A 21,932-nucleotide genomic window follows, 5' to 3' on the forward strand; every position below is an offset into this window, starting at 1 on the left:
TCCTCCTAATCTCACTCACGTCGCTCTTTGAAACCCTCCAACTTTAAAACTATTTCTCAAATCCATCTCTTCTTTCAAATCCATTTTTAAGTCATCTCAAAACTGTGATTCGAACTCTGAAGAATAAATAGTATTTTCAAGTTGTAAAACTGTTAAAACAACTGAAATAAAAACACAAAGCTCTACTGAAACTGTCATTAAAATATTTACTGATGTAATTTCATTTCTCAAAATGCCCCACAACTGAAATCTCACGCCACACTAGTACCCGGGAAACTGCTGGTCATACACTGCCGAGTCATCTCTAGGCAAGTGCAGAGCAAATATACACCTGTGCTGGTCATACACCGCCGAGTCATCTCTAGGCGAGTGCAGAGCAATTGTATACCTGTGCTGGTCATACACTGCCGAGTCATCTCTAGGCGAGTGCAGAGCAATTCTATACCTGCTGTGATGCTGGTCATACACCGCCGGTTAGGCAAGTGCAGAGCGAGTGCTGGTCGTACACTGCCAACTAGGCAAGTGCAGAGCAAATGTCATGCTGGTCATACACCGCCAACTAGGCAAGTGCAGAGCGAGTGCTGGTCGTACACTGCCGACTAGGCAAGTGCAGAGCAAATGTCATGCTGGTCATACACCGCCAACTAGGCAAGTGCAGAGCGAGTGCTGGTCGTACACTGCCAACTAGGCAAGTGCAGAGCGAGTGCTGGTCGTACACTGCCGAGTCATCTCTAGGCGAGTGCAGAGCAATATATACCTGCGTACTGGGGGTACTAATATGGCGGTTTGAAACCGCTTCTATATATCTCAATTAACCACATCTCAAGACTATCCTCCAGATAAAAACTGAAATTTAATTCTTTCCATAAATTCGCTTAAATAAAATCATTCTCAAATTGTGAAAGCTGCTCGATCAAAATCATTTTCTAAAAGACATAAATTCGTTAATAAAACTTCTCCAAAATAATACCAAAAACCATTTCCAGAAACTGTCCATACCCAATTTAAATCAAGAAGATAGTTGAATTATAAAATGTGCAAAACATTTCGGAAACCAGAGATCCACTCACACAGTCTACCCCGAGCTATACCGAATCCTTCTCCGAAACTGATTCCTACTCACGCCTCCTCACTTGTTTGCCATTCTTACTCACAGTCTGCTGTATAATAATTGCTTAATCCTCACTCATATACCTCGACCATAAACATTTCTCAAATTTCTAATCAATCTCTTAGCCTCAAATCCTCGTCACTTCACTCTCATGATTCACATTCTACACTTTGCTAATGGTACTCTACAATAAAACTAGAAAGTTTCACTCACAATTTAACTACGTAAAAGACCGAAATACCCTTCACGGTGCCATTGCTCGGATACCAAATCCGGCAGCATAACGGCATCGGGAATGAAATTTCCCGAGTCCATGTACCTGTTAAGACCAGACAACCAACAATATACAATAGATTCTTTAACTAGCTGTTAAACAACCGAAACAAGCGGCCAACCACCACACACGGTGGCTGCCCGGCCATAAACAACACACAAAAATAATCTCAGATAGTCACCGAACCTAAAATTAAGCTACTAGAACTCTAAGGAAGTGGAAAAATACAAGAAACCATCCAACCCGCCGCCACGAGTGGCGAAGCCGACGGTGGCAGGGGCGGCACAAACCTAGGAACACCCAAATTCAACTCCAATTAATCCTAATTGCATAATAAAACCTTCAATTGCACAAAATCCACTCAAATTCAAGTCCAATTTCAAGAAATCCGAAATATAACAAACACCCTAAAATCAATTTTTCAATTTCTCAAAATTGAACAACCACACCTTAGGGGAAAGATTACCCGTACCTAGAGGGTCATTTTTGACAACTGGACCGACGGCCAACAGTCGCCGGAAACGCCAGAATCGACGGCGGAAGTCGCCGGCCTTCCCGGCCTTCACAGCGTCGATTCGTCTTCGAGAGGCGTCGGATGGACGATCGGAGCACACCACTATGCTAGACTCGACGAGGGGAAGCTTTCTGGGCTGGTGCTAGGCCGCGAAGACGCCGGAAACGGCGAGTCAACGCCGGAACTCCAATCGGCGAAGTCTGGGTTCTCGGGTTCTGAGGTGTTTCTGGACTGCGCCGACACCAGGGGAGGAAGAGGGAGGGACGGCGACAAGATCTGGGCCAGTCCCGTCGCCACCCACTGCCGGACGCGCCGCCACGCGCCGGTGGCAGGCGCGGCAAGGTGAGAGGGCCAGAGAGAGAACAGACGCGAGGGAGAGAGAGAATGTCCGAGAGAGTCCCCCGAGAAAAAACTGAGTTTTGGGTTTTAAAACCCCTTTTGCAAAAATTACAAGTTTGCCCTTTACTTCAAATGCCCGTAACTTTCAAACCATAGCTCCGATCGACACGTGCTACGTGTCTACGAACTCGTGGACTCGAGATCTATCAAACGGACCCAAGGTCAAAGACGAAAGTCTCTTAGTTTTAAAAGTCAACTTTGGGTCGGGTCGTTACAACCTTCCCCCCTTACAAAAATTTCGTCCTCGAAATTTAGCATATATCGTAACAGACAAGTGATGCCCAAACTCGTACCTCCTATCAACCTCGCTGATCCCTCTATTGACCACGTGCCAACATGATTTGTTTAAGTCTCACCATGCTTCCGCTGCGCCACTCTGATTGACCCTCTGACCTCTTATTAATAAACTTACTAAACCTTCCAACTTCCCAAAACTTGCTGAGGAGCAGAGAAGTGATGGCAGTGCAAAGGACATTTCTCAAAACTTTCTCAAACTTTCTGTAACATCACCATTCCTCACCCGGGCAGTGTGGGATCACTCACTTCTCCTCACCTGGTAGCTCACCACTGCCTCGCGCAGCCGCCCACTCAGGGTCTTGGTCCCTGGGTCTTGCAATCCACACACTTCCGGCCGGGTCTTGCTCTGATACCATCTGAAACGCCCCGAACCTCGGCCTATGAAAATACTAAACATCAAACTGTTAAATATGTTTTCTCTTACTTTTGAGCCATGCACAACAACATAAGTAAATATAATTCTGTCAAAACATTTTAAACAAACCACTGAGTAAAAACAATTAAACAAATCTCTCTGGGTCCCACTGCCTCGTCTTCTCCCCACTGCTTCCTCAGCCTGCTCAACCTGCAAACATTCACATCCTAATTAATAACCTCACGACATAACCACCCTCGCTTCCCTTCTCAAGCTTCAAGCCTAAACCTTACCAAGTTCTAACCAACCCAAGTCCTAACGAACAAAAGCCATACAATACACGGTATAAACAAACATTTATCTAATTTCGCTCACGACGCTCTTTGAAATCCTCCTAATCTCACTCACGTCGCTCTTTGAAACCCTCCAACTTTAAAACTATTTCTCAAATCCATCTCTTCTTTCAAATCCATTTTTAAGTCATCTCAAAACTGTGATTCGAACTCTGAAGAATAAATAGTATTTTCAAGTTGTAAAACTGTTAAAACAACTGAAATAAAAACACAAAGCTCTACTGAAACTGTCATTAAAATATTTACTGATGTAATTTCATTTCTCAAAATGCCCCACAACTGAAATCTCACGCCACACTAGTACCCGGGAAACTGCTGGTCATACACTGCCGAGTCATCTCTAGGCAAGTGCAGAGCAAATATACACCTGTGCTGGTCATACACCGCCGAGTCATCTCTAGGCGAGTGCAGAGCAATTGTATACCTGTGCTGGTCATACACTGCCGAGTCATCTCTAGGCGAGTGCAGAGCAATTCTATACCTGCTGTGATGCTGGTCATACACCGCCGGTTAGGCAAGTGCAGAGCGAGTGCTGGTCGTACACTGCCAACTAGGCAAGTGCAGAGCAAATGTCATGCTGGTCATACACCGCCAACTAGGCAAGTGCAGAGCGAGTGCTGGTCGTACACTGCCGACTAGGCAAGTGCAGAGCAAATGTCATGCTGGTCATACACCGCCAACTAGGCAAGTGCAGAGCGAGTGCTGGTCGTACACTGCCAACTAGGCAAGTGCAGAGCGAGTGCTGGTCGTACACTGCCGAGTCATCTCTAGGCGAGTGCAGAGCAATATATACCTGCGTACTGGGGGTACTAATATGGCGGTTTGAAACCGCTTCTATATATCTCAATTAACCACATCTCAAGACTATCCTCCAGATAAAAACTGAAATTTAATTCTTTCCATAAATTCGCTTAAATAAAATCATTCTCAAATTGTGAAAGCTGCTCGATCAAAATCATTTTCTAAAAGACATAAATTCGTTAATAAAACTTCTCCAAAATAATACCAAAAACCATTTCCAGAAACTGTCCATACCCAATTTAAATCAAGAAGATAGTTGAATTATAAAATGTGCAAAACATTTCGGAAACCAGAGATCCACTCACACAGTCTACCCCGAGCTATACCGAATCCTTCTCCGAAACTGATTCCTACTCACGCCTCCTCACTTGTTTGCCATTCTTACTCACAGTCTGCTGTATAATAATTGCTTAATCCTCACTCATATACCTCGACCATAAACATTTCTCAAATTTCTAATCAATCTCTTAGCCTCAAATCCTCGTCACTTCACTCTCATGATTCACATTCTACACTTTGCTAATGGTACTCTACAATAAAACTAGAAAGTTTCACTCACAATTTAACTACGTAAAAGACCGAAATACCCTTCACGGTGCCATTGCTCGGATACCAAATCCGGCAGCATAACGGCATCGGGAATGAAATTTCCCGAGTCCATGTACCTGTTAAGACCAGACAACCAACAATATACAATAGATTCTTTAACTAGCTGTTAAACAACCGAAACAAGCGGCCAACCACCACACACGGTGGCTGCCCGGCCATAAACAACACACAAAAATAATCTCAGATAGTCACCGAACCTAAAATTAAGCTACTAGAACTCTAAGGAAGTGGAAAAATACAAGAAACCATCCAACCCGCCGCCACGAGTGGCGAAGCCGACGGTGGCAGGGGCGGCACAAACCTAGGAACACCCAAATTCAACTCCAATTAATCCTAATTGCATAATAAAACCTTCAATTGCACAAAATCCACTCAAATTCAAGTCCAATTTCAAGAAATCCGAAATATAACAAACACCCTAAAATCAATTTTTCAATTTCTCAAAATTGAACAACCACACCTTAGGGGAAAGATTACCCGTACCTAGAGGGTCATTTTTGACAACTGGACCGACGGCCAACAGTCGCCGGAAACGCCAGAATCGACGGCGGAAGTCGCCGGCCTTCCCGGCCTTCACAGCGTCGATTCGTCTTCGAGAGGCGTCGGATGGACGATCGGAGCACACCACTATGCTAGACTCGACGAGGGGAAGCTTTCTGGGCTGGTGCTAGGCCGCGAAGACGCCGGAAACGGCGAGTCAACGCCGGAACTCCAATCGGCGAAGTCTGGGTTCTCGGGTTCTGAGGTGTTTCTGGACTGCGCCGACACCAGGGGAGGAAGAGGGAGGGACGGCGACAAGATCTGGGCCAGTCCCGTCGCCACCCACTGCCGGACGCGCCGCCACGCGCCGGTGGCAGGCGCGGCAAGGTGAGAGGGCCAGAGAGAGAACAGACGCGAGGGAGAGAGAGAATGTCCGAGAGAGTCCCCCGAGAAAAAACTGAGTTTTGGGTTTTAAAACCCCTTTTGCAAAAATTACAAGTTTGCCCTTTACTTCAAATGCCCGTAACTTTCAAACCATAGCTCCGATCGACACGTGCTACGTGTCTACGAACTCGTGGACTCGAGATCTATCAAACGGACCCAAGGTCAAAGACGAAAGTCTCTTAGTTTTAAAAGTCAACTTTGGGTCGGGTCGTTACACTTGATGACTACCAGACTTGATATGTTTAGTATTTTTATTTTCATTATAAATTATTTATTTGGAAGGATTATTTAGTATTCCTAATTTGTTGGTAGTTTCCTTTCCTTTTAAGGATTCTAGGGTTAACACCCTATTTAAGTTGTTTGTGAACGATGGTTGAGGGCTTTTTTTTTATGGAATAAGAATATCAATTTATTTAGCCTAGAGCCACAGAGGTCTCTAGATAGCCTTCTGCGATCTGCTGTTGTCTTGTGTGGTTTGGCTACTGATAGTGCAGGTCCATCCTCATCAGTTGGTATCAGAGCACGGCTGGCTGTGGGGAGTCGAGCAAGCGATTTCCATGGCTAATTATAGGCGTGGTCGGGGCTATGGACGGATGGACTTTCGTCAGCGTGATAACCCACATAACGACATGGACGAGATGCGAAGGATTGTTCAGCAACTATCGGAACGGTTAGCCCGTATTGAGACTCACAATCTTGATAGCGAGAGCGTCGCTACGGATCGAGGATGAGAACCCTTTCCATCATCGTGCTCCGCGGGGTGAGCCGGGTGAAGGGGGACGTCTTGATCGACCGTTTTATAACGAGGCGGCAAGGAGTATTGATTTGAAAGTTGATCTCCCAGAATTTGAGGGGAAAATTCAGCCAGATGAGTTTATTGATTGGCTCAATTCGGTTGAACGTGTTTTTGATTACAAAGATGTCATGGATGAAAAAAAAGTGAAGGTTGTGGCAATCAAGTTGAAGAAGTATGCGTCGGCATGGTGGGAACAATTGAAGGCTCGTCGTGAACGGATGGGAAAGCCTAAAATCACATCTTGGGAGAAAATGAAGAAAGAATTAAAGAAGAAATTTCTACCCGAGAATTACCTTCTGAATACTTACTTGAAGTTGCATAATCTGCGACAAGGGGGTCGGACAGTAGATGAGTATACAGAGGAGTTTGATTTGTTAAAGATGAGGAGTACGGTGACAGAGTCAGAGGAGCAAACAACAGCACGTTATCTTGGGGGCCTACGACGAGAGATTTCTGATGTAATTGTGTTACAGCCATACTGGGGTTACAATGATGTATACAAGCTAGCCATTCAAGTTGAAAAGCAGCAAAGGCAACGTTCAAGACGACCTGTCAGTGAAGAATTTGAATCAAAGTTGGGTGGAAAATCTTCTTCAAGCAAGATGCATGGTTTTGAGCAGGGAAAGTTACAGCCACGAGACATTAGACCGAGCTTAAATCCAAGCAATACACAGAAGAGTGTAAAGTGTTTCAAATGTTCAGGCATCGGGCATATAGCTTCGGAGTGTCCTAATCGAAAGATGGTTAATCTTGTTGAAGAGCTAGGTGGAGCATCGGTAGTAGCGTTGGAAGAGACCCCTGTGTTTGATGATTACAATGATGATGAAGGTGAAGAGATTACCTGGAGCGATCATGGAGAGGCTCTTGTGATTCGGAGGGCCATGAATGCATCCAAAGTGACAGAAAACCCATATTGGCTGCGACATAATATCTTTCACACACGTTGCACGACTAACGGGAAGGTGTGCAACCTCATTATTGATGGAGGAAGCTGTGAGAATGTGGTTGCTCAAGAAATGGTCGATAAGCTAAACTTGAAGACTGAACGAAGGCCCACATCCTACAAGCTCGCTTGGTTCAAGAAAGGAAACGAGGTGACTGTGAATCAACGCTGCCTGGTATCATTTTCCATTGGTAAACATTATAATGATTCTCAATGGTGCGATGTTGTACCAATGGATGCTTGCCATCTGTTATTGGGTCGGCCGTGGCAATACGACCGAAAGGTAATGCATGATGGGTATAAAAATACTTACACTTTTTGCAAAGATGGTGTGAAAATTATTTTGGGCCCATCCAAAGTGGAACATAATCCTAACCCTTCAAAAGGGGAGGGAAGTAATTTTTTAACTATGGCCAAATTTTTGGAAGAGGCGGAAGGGGGTGCCAATATGTATTTGCTTCTTATGAAAGAGTCAGGTCCAGAATATCTAGTGCCTTCTGAGCTTAAACCACTTATACAAGAATTTTTGGATGTTATTCCTGATGAGCTTCCTACAGGTTTACCTCCCATGAGGGATATACAGCATCACATTGACCTTGTCCCTGGTTCTAGTTTGCCAAATAAAGCTCACTACCGCATGAGCCCTCAGGAGCAAGATGAACTTAACAGACAAGTCTTGGAGCTGCTAGACAAAGGAGTTATTCGTGAAAGCATGAGCCCATGCGCCGTTCCAGCGTTACTCACCCCAAAGAAAGATGGAACGTGGCGGATGTGTGTAGATAGCCGGGCGATTAATAAAATTACAGTAAAGTACCGGTTCCCAATTCCTCGCCTGGATGACATGTTAGATCATTTATCTGGTTCAAATATATTTTCTAAGATTGATCTTCGAAGCGACTATCACCAAATTAGAGTGCGATCGGGTGATGAGTGGAAGACTGCATTCAAGACACGTGATGGGCTGTATGAATGGCTAGTGATGCCGTTTGGTTTATCAAATGCCCCAAGCACGTTCATGCGATTGATGAACCAAATTTTTCGGCCGTATATTGGAAAATTCGTAGTTGTCTATTTTGACGACATCCTTATTTTTAGTCGGGATTCAAAGCAACACATGGGTCACCTCCAGACAATATTTGAGGTTTTAAGGGAGCAAAAGCTTTATGTCAATTTGAAAAAGTGTGAGTTTTTGACGGACAGCTTGATTTTCCTGGGCTATGTTATATCAGCAACTGGAATTAGAATGGATTCAAAAAAAATTGAAGCAATTTTGGAATGGCCAACGCCTCAAACTATCCATGAAGTTAGAAGCTTCCATGGGCTAGCCTCATTTTACCGCAGGTTTATTCGAAATTTTAGTTCACTTGTTGCACCTTTAACTGACTGTTTGAAATCTGGTGTGTTTAAGTGGACAAGTGGAGCTGAAAGCAGTTTCCAGGCAGTGAAACAAGCCATGACTGAAGCACCAGTGTTGACACTCCCAGATTATCAGAAAGTTTTTGAAGTCGATTGTGATGCTTCTCGTGTTGGGATTGGTGCAGTCTTGAGCCAGGAAGGGAGGCCAATAGCTTTCTTCAGTGAGAAGCTTAATGACACAAGGCGCAGGTACTCTACGTATGATGTAGAATTTTATGCCATCATCCGGGCCTTGCGTGAGTGGAGGCAATATTTGATTTTTAAAGAATTTATCCTATATTCCGACCATGAAGCGTTGAAGTATATAAATGGCCAACAAAAGCTCAATCGTCGCCATGCCAAATGGGTGGAAGAACTCCAAGAATATAATTTTGTCATTCGACATAAGGCTGGCACTCAAAACAAGGTGGCTGATGCTCTAAGTAGAAGATGCACCTTGCTGGCTATCATGGAAGCCAAGTTAATTGGATTTGAGCACTTGAGGGATCTATATAAAAATGATGCAGACTTTGGCCACATATGGGTTGAATGTGTAGACCAAAAGCCAGCTCAAGATTTCAATTTGCAAGAAGGGTATTTGTTCAAGGGCAGTAGGCTTTGTATTCCAAATTGTTCTGTGCGACGTTTAATTATTGAAGAACAGCATGGGGGTGGTCTAGGTGGACACTTCGGTCGAGACAAAACTGCAGCATTGGTAAAGGAAAAATTTTATTGGCCGAAAATGAATAAAGAAGTGGAGAGGTATGTGCAACGGTGTAGGACTTGTCATGTGGCCAAGGGGCATCACCAAAATACGGGACTCTATACCCCACTGCCTGAACCACACAGCCCTTGGGAGGATGTGAGCATGGACTTTGTGCTAGGACTCCCTCGTACGAAGCATGGGCATGATTCTATACTAGTTGTGGTGGACCGATTCTCAAAAATGGCACATTTTGTTCCATGCCACAAAACTATGGATGCAAGCCACATAGCCAAGCTGTATTTTCGTGAGATAGTCAAGCTCCATGGTATTCCTAATACCATTACCTCAGATCGGGATTCAAAATTCATTGGGCATTTTTGGCGAACTCTATGGCGAACTTTGGGTACGAAGCTTCAATTTAGTAGTGCACACCATCTGCAAACGGATGGCCAAACAGAGGTGGTAAATCGCTCATTGGGAAACTTGTTGAGGTCTTTGGTGGGCAAAAACAAGGCCAGTTGGGGTGATGCTCTGCCACAAGCAGAATTTGCCTATAACAGGTCCAAAAGTCGAAGTACAGATATGAGTCCATTTGAGGTGGTGTATGGGCGCAACCCAAAAACCCCCTTAGACTTGGTTCCCTTGCCTACCAGGGATCGTTTTAGTGGGGATGCAAAAGACATGGCCGACTACATCAAGAAATTACATGAACAAGTTCGTCAAAAGCTGGAAAAAAGCAATAAGAAATACAAGGAGCAAGCGGACAAACACAGAAGACCAGCTGAATTCAAAGAAGGAGATCTTGTGTGGATTAATATGAGAAAAGAGAGGTTTCCAAGAGGCAAACATGGAAAATTGCAAGATCGAGCTGATGGACCATTTCGAGTATTGAAGCGTGCTGGTGAGAATGCTTATGTACTCGACCTTCCAGGTAGTATGAGTGTATCTGCAACCTTTAACGTGGCTGACTTACAAGCTTATCATGGGGAAAACAGTGATGAAGAACTAGACTCGAGGACGAGCCATTTTCAACCAGGGGAGCCTGATGCAGGAGCATCCAATGAGAGACCCAAGCGGATCACTAAGAGGCCTGAGTACCTTGATGACTACCAGACTTGATATGTTTAGTATTTTTATTTTCATTATAAATTATTTATTTGGAAGGATTATTTAGTATTCCTAATTTGTTGGTAGTTTCCTTTCCTTTTAAGGATTCTAGGGTTAACACCCTATTTAAGTTGTTTGTGAACGATGGTTGAGGGCTTTTTTTTGATGGAATAAGAATATCAATTTATTTAGCCTAGAGCCACAGAGGTCTCTAGATAGCCTTCTGCGATCTGCTGTTGTCTTGTGTGGTTTGGCTACTGATAGTGCAGGTCCATCCTCATCACCAAACCGTGTGAAGAACTGAAGAAGTGTTCAAACACGTCTAGCTGACTTGGGGTCTTCTTTCAGGCGTTGACGAGTGACTTGTGAGAGGAATTACCATGTTGCCCTTTTTGAAATGAAATCCACCAGTGACATGCGTTTGTCTAGTCACACAACTCAAGGATGGTTTTGTAAATTCATTTCTGAACCTTTCTCAACTTTTCATTTCTAACCTTTCTCCTCCATTTGAACCAAGCTTGCAGCATCAAGTTCTTGGAAGCAGAAACACAAAATATTAGTCAAAATTCTGGTGTTCTCTTCTCTCACATAGTTCATCTGTAAGTGTCTCTGTAATCCTAAAAATTTTGCAAATTGTAAACTGTTGGGTTTCTTTTTTATTTATTTATTTTTTAATTATTGGGTGCTGATCGAGGTTTTGTTCTGATTAATTAATCATAATCCCATGGTGTGCAGAGAAAATTAACAAGTGAACAAAAGCCAATTAATGCAAGTTTTACATACCCCAACTCAACTCTATTGTTGTTTCTTGCATCTTATTATCTTAATCAATCAATGCAATTAGATTGCATTTCTATGAGTTCCTGTCATCATTAGGATACCTTAAATTCATGGAACACCAAATAATTTTCTTAATTTTAATTTTGTTGAGACCTGGTTATTCAAAGGAAGAAGGGGATTGGGAACAGTTAATGTTGAGGAAGGAGCTTTAGTGGGCAATTGATATCAAGAAAAAACAACTGTGAAAGAGTCTACATGTTGGGATGGGCTTAAGAGCTAGACTAAATCAACCATAATTGTAAAATATGATTGATAATTTATTAGACTGCAAGAGTCTATATGCTCAAGTGTTCAAAAGTCATGACATCTCTTTTCTTTTAATTTCTTACTAGATTTGTGTATTAAGAAATGGCTTAAGTTGAGTCCGGTTTGGAGGGTTGGGTTTGTTATTTTTGTCTTTGTCATAAGCGGTTGGATGTTAAGCCTTCTAGCTAGAATTTGACCTGGGAGTTAAAACACTACTAGAATTGATCAACTAGAATTTGTGGAATTGAGTGCTTTTAATTAATTTTTTGAGTTGTCAGTACCTTAAAGTTAATGGATTCTATAACAAATTGACCCAAATTATTGGATGAAATGCTTCGTTGAGACACGCTTCATGTTGTTTAATTTCATAAGCTTCCTTATATATCATGTTCAAATTTCTGACTCTATCCCGTTTGGAATTGTAGTTGGACAACTAAAAGTTGTTGTAGATAATAATTCTACATCACTCACAACAGTTTTGGTATTTGGTAATAAAACCAAAAGCTGTAGTGTCTTACAATTTTAATTCCCTCACTACAATTTTAAAAAACAGTTATCCACATGTTTTTCAAAAATGTTGTAAATGAAAGTTGTGGACCCCATTAATAAAAATTTTGAGTTGCCTAATATATCCTCAATTTTTATCAAATTGACAGAGGGCCGATTATCTATCATTTCAGACACTTTCAACATCATGTCTATTTTATAAACTATACACAGTCACAACAGTTTTACATTAAAATTTACGAAATACCTTGATACAACTTTTTGCACTCATAACACTTTTAAAAACATAGTGTATCAAACACTCAACTCAACTGCTTTACTTTATAACTGACTTTACTTAACAGTTATTTTACTTCACAGTTATTCTTTTTCACAACAATACCAAATTAAGCCGACATTTTGTGCTAAAGTCTTATTAACTGTATTTTAGGTCAGTTGACAGTGTTACCTTTGCTTTATAGATACTTCTATATCCGGCCAGTTTGAATTTCTATTTGTTGCTTTTATATAAGTTTGTTTATTTGAATTTAATGTCATAAGGTAAATATGGAGTCTTTATTTAAATTGAAGCATACATACTCTCACTGTATGTATTCATGCACACTAGTATATAAATATTCTACTCTAATCATAATCATGTGAATGATGTGACTGTGTATTGACTTTTAATATATGCATTTCCTTGCCGCACAAGTTTATAATTTGTCACCATCTGAAAGCTTTTTTTCCCACTATCTGAAAGTCATTTTCACCGCTCTAAAAGTAGTGCCAAAAATGTACCATCAAGCTTAGAAATTAGGGTTATTACTACTTTTGTTACTTTTGTCCACTGACATTGTAGTGAAATCTCAATTCACCCTCTTTTATTTTAATTGTCTCAATTTACCACCTAATAGTACGCATCGGGTTCCAATATGCTCCTTCAGCTCAATTTCATCATAATTTATGTTAGCCTTGCTGACGTGGCGCCTACGTGATAGGACATATTGGTTATTTCGACCGTCCTAAATCACTCAGTACCTTTCATTTTGCCACATAGATCCAAAGTGGGACCTACCCCTTTAATTTAATACAAAACTTAAAAATTAAAACAAATACTTAAAATAAAAAAAAACAAATGAAAGAAAAAAAAAAAAAAAACCCTTCCCTTCCCTTCCCCTCCCCACCCCACCCCACCCCACCCAGCCCTTCCCCCTCCCCGTCGCATTGTCGTACCTCGCCCTTGGCCTCGTCACACCCCTTCCCACCCAACAGTAGAAGCATCAACAGCAGACGCCGTCGTTTCAACAACAACCTCTCTTTGCCGGTGCCGCCTTTGGGCTTCAAAGTTCGTTCCCTGCGCCACAATAGCCACAAACTCCCTTCCCTAATTCTCAATTGATTATTCAGATGGCTCCGGTGGCTACTTTCCCTTTCTCTCTCGCCGATCACGATATTCAAGTCAGGCTTTTTCCTTTTTCGTTTTGTGCATTTACTGCAAATCCCTAACCCTAGCTCCCAAGTTTTGATTTGATTCGAAGTACTTGAGTTTTTAGAGAAAGAAAGAGGACAGCTAGGAGGAAGAAGAAAAGCTCTGCTTCGCTGTGTTTGGTGGGGAAGGGTTGGTGTTGGGGTTGGGTGGGACTTGGGAGGGGGGTGCGACAGGGTCAGGGGGGTTGGGTTGGGGGAGGGGGAGGGTGTTTTTATTTTTATTTTTTAAGTTTTGTATTAAATTAAAGGGGTGGGTCCCACTTTAGATCTATGTGGCAAATGAGGGATGCTGAGTGGTCTAGGCTGGTCGAAATGACCAATATATTCTGCCACGTAGGCGTTACGTTAGCAAGGTTAACGGAGGTTATGACGGAATTGAGCCGAAGGGGCACATTGAAACATAATGTGTACTATTAGGTAGCATAATTGAGACAATTAAAATGAGAGGGAGTGAATTAAGATTTCATTGTTATGTTAGGGGGCAAAAGTAGTAATAAGCCTAGTAGCAACCTCCAAGTCTAAAATATTAATTTCCATGTTGCACAAACTTTGTCTCTGGCCCCCTGCTATAAATTCAGCAATTGTTGGGGTTGAGTCGAACGTACACAACACAATGTTGTCTCTGAAAGACATGCCCACAACAGTTTCCAGCATGTACTCTGCCTATGCCAATTTCGCTGCATTATCAATGTTGGTTCGTTCCATGGCCAACGAACTCATCCCTGTCCCGATCCGCTCATACATCTACTCATTCCTCCACTCCTTCCTCCACTACCTTTTCGGCCCTCTCCTCTTCTCCCACAGCCACCACGTGACTCTCATCGTCGACGAGTCCTCCGGCAAGATCGGGCGCAACCAAGTCTTCGACGCCGCCGAGGTCTACCTCCGAGGCAACATCAGTCCCTCCGCTGATCGCCTCCGAGTCAGCAAAGCACCGACACAAAACATCATCAGCATTGGCTTCGACAACGGCCAAGAATTTACCGACACCTTCGACAACATCAACCTCAAGTGGCGTTACGTCTACATCGAATCGTCGCAGAACAAGGGCGACCCCACCAAGAAACAACGATACTTTGAGCTCACGTCCCATAAGAAACACAGAGACCAAGTGGTGGACTGCTACTTGCCCCATGTGATTGCTCGCGCGCAGGCCATTAAAGAAGACCAAAAGGTTGTTAAGCTTTATACCCGTCACTCATCGCGTCGTTCCTACGATGATGACAGCAATGGTGAATGGGGTTCGATACATCTGGACCACCCAGCTAGATTTGAGACATTGGCGATGGACCCAGATCTTAAAACGATGATAAAAGACGACTTGGATAGGTTTCTGAGGAGGAAGGAGTTTTATAAGAAGGTTGGCAAGGCTTGGAAAAGGGGCTACTTGTTGTACGGTCCACCTGGTACTGGTAAATCCAGCTTGATTGCAGCCATGGCTAATTATCTCAAGTTTGATGTCTATGATTTGGAGCTTACTGGTAATGTCAGCGACTCTTCCTTGAGGAGGACAGTGCTGTCTACTACAAACCGTTCCATTTTGGTCATTGAAGATATTGATTGCAGCGTGCAAATGAGAAAGCGCCAGTCTACTGTTGATGATGCTGAAGAGAAGTTCGACCCCTCTAACAACAAGGTCCAACATTTTTTTTTTTAAATATATCTAAGTTTTATTAATACATATTTAATTAACTCAATCAGATTCAATATTCGCGCGTCATGTCAAGTTTATATGATGATTATTTCGTAATAATTTGGGGATTGACATGGTATTATGATGAGTGCAGCAGTTGACCCTTTCAGGCCTACTGAACGTCATAGATGGTCTGTGGTCATGTTGTAGTGATGAGAGAATCATAGTGTTCACCACCAACCACAAGGATCGGCTTGACCCTGCTTTGTTGCGCCCTGGTCGCATGGACGTGCACATTCACATGTCCTATTGTACTCCAAGTGGGTTCAAGATCTTAGCCTCTAATTACCTTGGTATTCATGAAAGCAAACCTCACCCTCTCTGTGGAAAAATCCAAGGCTTGATTGAGAGCACAGAGGCCACTCCTGCAGAAGTTGCTGAGGAGCTCATGAAGAGTGATGATGCTGATGTTGCTCTTAAGGGACTTTTCAATTTTCTTCATCATAAGAAGGTTCAGAAACTTAGAATTGAAGAAGAAAAGAGGCGCCAGGGAACGACCTACACAATCAGATTTCAAAGGTGATCTAAAAAAAGAAATGTTCTGATTATGTGCTTACAAAGTAAAACTTAGAATCCAGATCTTTTGTTAATTAATTAGTTCTTGTATTTAAATTTTGGTCGTAATCGTAAGTTATGTGCTGTCTCTTTTTTGTTGGTCCACGTGGATATATGTTAGCTTATCTAAAGTAATGACCTTGGTCTATGTCAATAATAATAATATTTATAAAGACAACTATTTTTTTCGACATTTGTTCTGTATCAATTCAATATATGATCGACTATTATATAAGTTAGGAAACTCTAGTCGTTGAAACAAGAAATGATACATATTATTAAGTTTTCATTAATTTTTCATTTACAATAATGTTGAAGAAAACATATATTAGAAAAACAATCAAGCTAAAACTAGTATGCATGGCCCTGGAAGGCTGGAAATCTGATTGGGTGATGATGGGTCAATGTTTTAATCGTATGGAACGGAAGAGAATGGTAGGAATACATGTGCACAACTATGCAATAAAAAAAGTCTTGTTTCTGACATGGGGTCCATGGACGATGAATTATTACGAATTGGGCTGGGGGAGAAGGGAGAAGACAGATTTTGAAGAGTCAAATAAAGCTACCATTTTTTGCTTTTAAAGAGCTGAGTATGTGAACCAGCATTTAACCGGACAAGGGATCATGTCATTGTAACACTATTCAAAAATATAAAGGTTGGGTGGAGGTAGCAAGGAATCATTTTCATGCTTTTTCTTAGGTTTTTGTCGCTATGTATTTCGTGTCTGTAATCAGGCAGCATTTGTTATTGCGCATCTGCCTCAATGATGTATCTGCGTTACTAGCTGCTTTTGCTATCTTGTCTTGTTATGCTAGCATGTACATTGGTAATTGCAAAAATTCATAATAATGCCCTAAGGATCGATCAAAGCATACCAATCGCAGCAAGGATCAATTTTTTTAACAAATCTTCCAGCTCAAATTTGCCAGATCTGGTTGTGTTGGGCGCGGGCGAGCGGCGCGGTGGGCGATCAGATGGCTGAGGAATTGACGATGATGGCGATGATGCCTGCAATCTCCACAAAACAAAGAAGCAAAAAAGGCAGCCACTTTTGAAAACACAAGGCTGGATTTACGGGTCAAAAGGAAGCAAAAGCTTCCCTTTGAAAACAAAGGCAGCTTGAGACACGGCAATGAAAAAGACAGAAGGATAATGGTGGGTCAAACAGAATGATGATACCAATTTATGATTCGACCAATAGATCCTTGGCTGGGGAAGGGAGGGAGGGAGGGAGAAGGTAAACTGGTAAAGTAAATTTTTTGAAGAGAGGGTCAAAAAAGCTTAACGGTATTAAAAAAAAGCTATCTAATTACAGGGTAATGCCCTAATGACATATTAATTAAAATATTTAAGCATAAATTCAATTTAGACACATAACTATATATGTCATTTCAACGGGGTCTATAAACTTTAAAATATTTCAAATATACACCCAATCTACTATTTAAATTGAAAAATGGACTTATGTCCATTAATTCGTTGAGAGATCAGTTAAATGCCAACTTGACTTTTGTTGACCGGGATTACTTGGCGATGTAGCGCCATCTCAACAAACTTTTCCCGTCAAATAAGCGACACGGTGACACCTGTCCACCTAACCCCTGACATGGGCCCACAAACTCATCATCTCTTTCTCGCTCGTCGAACACAGGTGAGAGATTTATATTTGAATTTGGGGGAGAACGTGATGTTTTTGGGAGACTAAATGGTCAGAAGAGCATTCGACAAGTGAGAAAGAAGTGATGGGTGTGTAGGTCCGTGTCAGGTGGACTTGTGTCGCTCATTTGGCGGGAAAAGTATGCTGAGTTGGCGCCACGTCGCCAATTAATCTCCATCAGCAAAAGCCAAGCTGGCATTTAACTGATTTTTCAACAAATCGATAGACGAAAGTTCATTTTTCAATTTAGATAATAAATCGGGTGTATATTTGACATATTTTAAAGTTCGTGGACCTCGTTGAAATGACATATATAATTATGTGTCTAAATTGAATTTATGTCAAATATTTAACATACTATAATTTATCTGCCACATTATTTTTGTAAAAAGACCATTTTAACACTGTTGATAAATCTTTAAAAATTTTCTTAAAAGTTATGTAAAACGAAACAAACCCCGATCTAAGAAAGTATTTGAACCCTAACATTTACTCCAATCGAATATACTATTTTGGAACAAATCTTGCCTCCTATTGACACTACTCGATCAGCGGGTTCTCCCGCAGCCCCATTGATCTGCAAATCCTATTGACTAGTTCATCTTTAATTATAAAGATAATTCATATATATGTAATTTTATTAATACATTTTACTAAGCAAATAAATATCTTCGCTCATTGCAGACCTCTCTGTTGAATTCTTATTAGCACAACTAAAAGTAATTATAAAATAGTGACTTACAATGACGTATCTAGTTCAACGGAGCTTTAATTCACAAAGCCATTTTAAATGACGCATCATGTTTTCCCAAATCTACTTTTTTGGACCCTAACATCTATTTCAATTAAATCTATTATTTTGGAAGAATTTTTTCTACTCATTCACTATTTTGTTTATCAAGGTAAGATAGCCAAAGCTGATAATCAAATCACACAACACCAATCTCACACAATATATTACTGTAATTGGCAGAGACATTTGATATTAAGGTATTGGATGAAACTCAGAAGAATGATCAGAGAGAGAGAGAGAGAGAGGGATTTCTTGTTGAGAGAAGTACGTTGTTGATGTATTTTAAAGGAGTCATGGGAAAAGATAAAGGCTGATTCAGGGCTAATTAAGTAGTAATAAGAGAAGAATTGATTTGGGTTGGATAAAATAGTCTTTTAATAATAAGGAAATTAACATAATGTGGCAAATTGATATGACATATGCAAATTAATTTTGCCACATCAAATTAGGGCACATATATGTTGTGCCCTACTAGGGCATAAAATCTTTTCCTTTAATTAAATTACTCTAAAATAAAGCTACAATTTTTTGCTTTAAAAGAGTTGAGCATGTGAACCAGCATTTAACCGGGACTAGGTGTTGGCAATGGGCCGGGCTGCCCGGTCCAAATTTTTCGAGTTCGAGCCGGGCTTGAACTTGAATTATAGGAACCCAATAGGGCTTTCAGGGCAGGCCGGGCTGGGCAGCCCAGAATGGGCCCAAAGCCTGTTTAGACACGTATTTATGTTCAATAAAAAAAATATAGGATTTTGGCTATGTTGTGATTTAAACATGAAACCTCACATAACAAGCTTCAACTCTCAACCAACTAAGCTAACTAGTTTATTTGTCAAGTTTGTGAATCATAACATATTTAATAGCTTTTTCATTTATTTACTTCAATAAATTATTAATATACTTATTAAGTTATTATATAATACTATTATGTTAGTAATAGTGTAATATCATAAATCATAAACTTTTAAAATTATATATAACATTACAACTATAATAAAACATACATGTACATATGTTTTATTATATATTTTATTACATATTTTTATAAACAAACGATGCAATTATGTTTTCAACGATCCGAACCGTTCAAATTTTAGTTCCTCACTCAAGATAATTCGTGCCAATCGGAGATGTAAAAGTGATATAACGGTGGTCGAATTAATGAACGATCGTGGTTTTTCTAATAATAATCGAATGGATAGATGAATTTTGATTTGGCCGATTTTTTGTAAGGATGATCTTTGACTATGAATATAGAAAATGAACGGGTCAGATTGTTGAAATCACGTTGTGGTCTTCCTAATTATGGAAACGACAAGGTTTCAACGGGAAAGTTATTAGAATTACTCTTCAAGTGTATTTATATGTAGAAGTTCACATATCGATCGTGTTTTCAACGATCCAAACCGTTCAAACTTTAGTTCCCCACTCAAAGAGAATCCTTGCAAAAAATTAGCTCAATCGGAGATGTAAAAGTGACGTAACGGTGGTCGAATTAATGAATGATCATGGTTTTTCTAATGATAATCGAACATTCGAACGGGTAGATGAATTCCTATTTTTTTGATTTTTTGTAAGGATGATCTTTGACTATCAACATATAAAATGAATGGTTCAGATCGTTGAATTAATGAACGATCGTGGCTTAATAACTTTAATTATAGTTGTATTATAAAAGTTTATTATAATAACTTTAATAACTATAGTTGTAAATTTGTAATGTTATATATAATTTTAAAAGTTTATTATTTATGGTATTACACAGTTTACACTATTACTATTTACTAACATTATATGATTGTAGTATTATATTATAATTTAATAAGCATATTAATAATTTATAAGAGTATACAAACGAAAAACTTATTAAATAAGTTATGATTCATCAATTAGACAAATAAATTAGTCAGCTCAGTTGGTTGAGAGTTTAAGTTTGTTCCATGAGGACTCATGTTCGATTCACAACATAGTCAAAATCCTATATTTTTTTATTGAAGATATATTGTGTGTAAATGGGCTTTGGGCCGGGCCTAAGCGGGCGGGCTTCGGGCGACCCGTGGGCTTCAAGGGGATGGCTCAAGCCCAGCCCAATGACTATTCGAGCCGGCCTAAATTTCAGGCCAGAAATGGCTTCGGGCCCAATGGACCAGGCGGGCTTCGGGCCTTAGGCTTTTTGGTGACCCCTAACCGAGACCATGTCATTGTAAGTTTGTAACACTATTAAAAAATATAAAGGTTGGGTGGAGCCTTGAAGGTAGTAAGGAACAAGGAGTAAAATTTTGGATTTTGCAAAAATTTCAATGAATTTTAAATTTTGAGAAAAAATAGACAAAAATGACGAAAATTACAATCCAAAAACAAAAATTTTGAATGAAACTTTATCATATGTTTATTTAACATATTATCTACTATATTGATAAAAAACATTGAAGAAATCAAATTATATAGCAGGTTTCATGTGATATAAGATGAATATAATGTGCGCTGAAGGCAAAATACTGTTAAATAAATCAATGACTAAACCCTATATATATACTCTATATATCATAATACTCTTTATACTCTATAATCTATATACTAAATTCTATATACTCTATATTCTTTAGGATATGATATAAGATATTAGACTTTAAGCCCTTTAAGGTATTTTTAATTATTTTTTTATATAGAATGTATTAGGATTTCAGGTTTAAAAACAACTAAACGAAACCCCAAAACCTTTTTTATTCCTTCTAATTGCCCAAAGGCCCCAAACCTCAATCAATCATAAATTTTTTTTTTTCTTTTCTTTTCTTCCTTTTCCTCCCGTGACTCTCTCTTCCTCTTCCCTCTCATTTCTCTCTCCCAGCCCACTGTCGCAGACTCGCATCACAGTCTTCTCTCTCCTCCCTCTCCCTCCCTGATCTCTTCCTCCTTCCTCATTCCCCGATCTCCCTCTCTTCCTCTTCTCCTTCCCCGATCTCTTCTCTCTCCCATATCTCTTCTCTCTCCTCCCTCCCCAGTCACCCTTTGACTCTCTCTTCGATATGCCACCCTTCGGCGACAGCTAACGATGAGGCCAGCTCGCCTCTTCCTCCCCTATCTCCCTCTGGTCTTTGTCTCCCCAGCTCGAGCTGAAAGTTTCGTAGAAATTTTGGGTGAAATTGTCGAAATTTGAACGAAATTTTTTATTTTGGTGTTAAAATTTTCATACCCTTGAAAAGCAAAATTTTACTCCTTGGTAAGGAATCATTTTCTTCAGGTTTTTGTCGCTATATATTTCGTGTTTGTAATCAGGCAGCATTTCTTAGTGCGCATATGCCTCAATGATGTATCTGCGTTACTAGCTACTTTTGCTATCTTGTCTTATTATGCTAGCATGTACATTGGTAATTGCTAAATGTTATGGCTAAATGTTAAATTTAGAAAGATTTGTTAGTTTTAGTTATAACATTTATGTGTTTTGCTCCAATGGTTAAAAACTATAGCTATATGAGTTTAAAAACCCAACCAACCAATGACTGCCATGTGGAAACCAATTCACGTGGGAAGCAACCAAAACCAACCAACCAAAGCTGCCCATGACCCACATATGTACACAACAAAA

At 40.5% G+C, this 21,932-nt stretch overlaps 1 protein-coding gene across 1 annotated transcript; it reads left to right on the forward strand.

The window, feature by feature from the left end:
* Nucleotides 1–14,259: 14,259 nt before the first annotated feature.
* Nucleotides 14,260–16,063, forward strand: LOC147284714 (AAA-ATPase At2g18193-like). The gene is made up of 2 exons (XM_086243400.1): nt 14,260–15,283; nt 15,435–16,063. The coding sequence occupies exons 1-2, from the start codon at nt 14,261–14,263 to the stop codon at nt 15,861–15,863; spliced, it is 1,452 nt and encodes a 483-aa protein (XP_086099526.1). The 5' UTR covers nt 14,260; the 3' UTR covers nt 15,864–16,063.
* Nucleotides 16,064–21,932: the final 5,869 nt, after the last annotated feature.

This window comes from Dryas octopetala, chromosome 5 (genome assembly GCF_963921425.1).
Source record: "Dryas octopetala chromosome 5, drDryOcto1.1, whole genome shotgun sequence".
Classification (NCBI taxonomy): Eukaryota; Viridiplantae; Streptophyta; class Magnoliopsida; order Rosales; family Rosaceae; genus Dryas; species Dryas octopetala.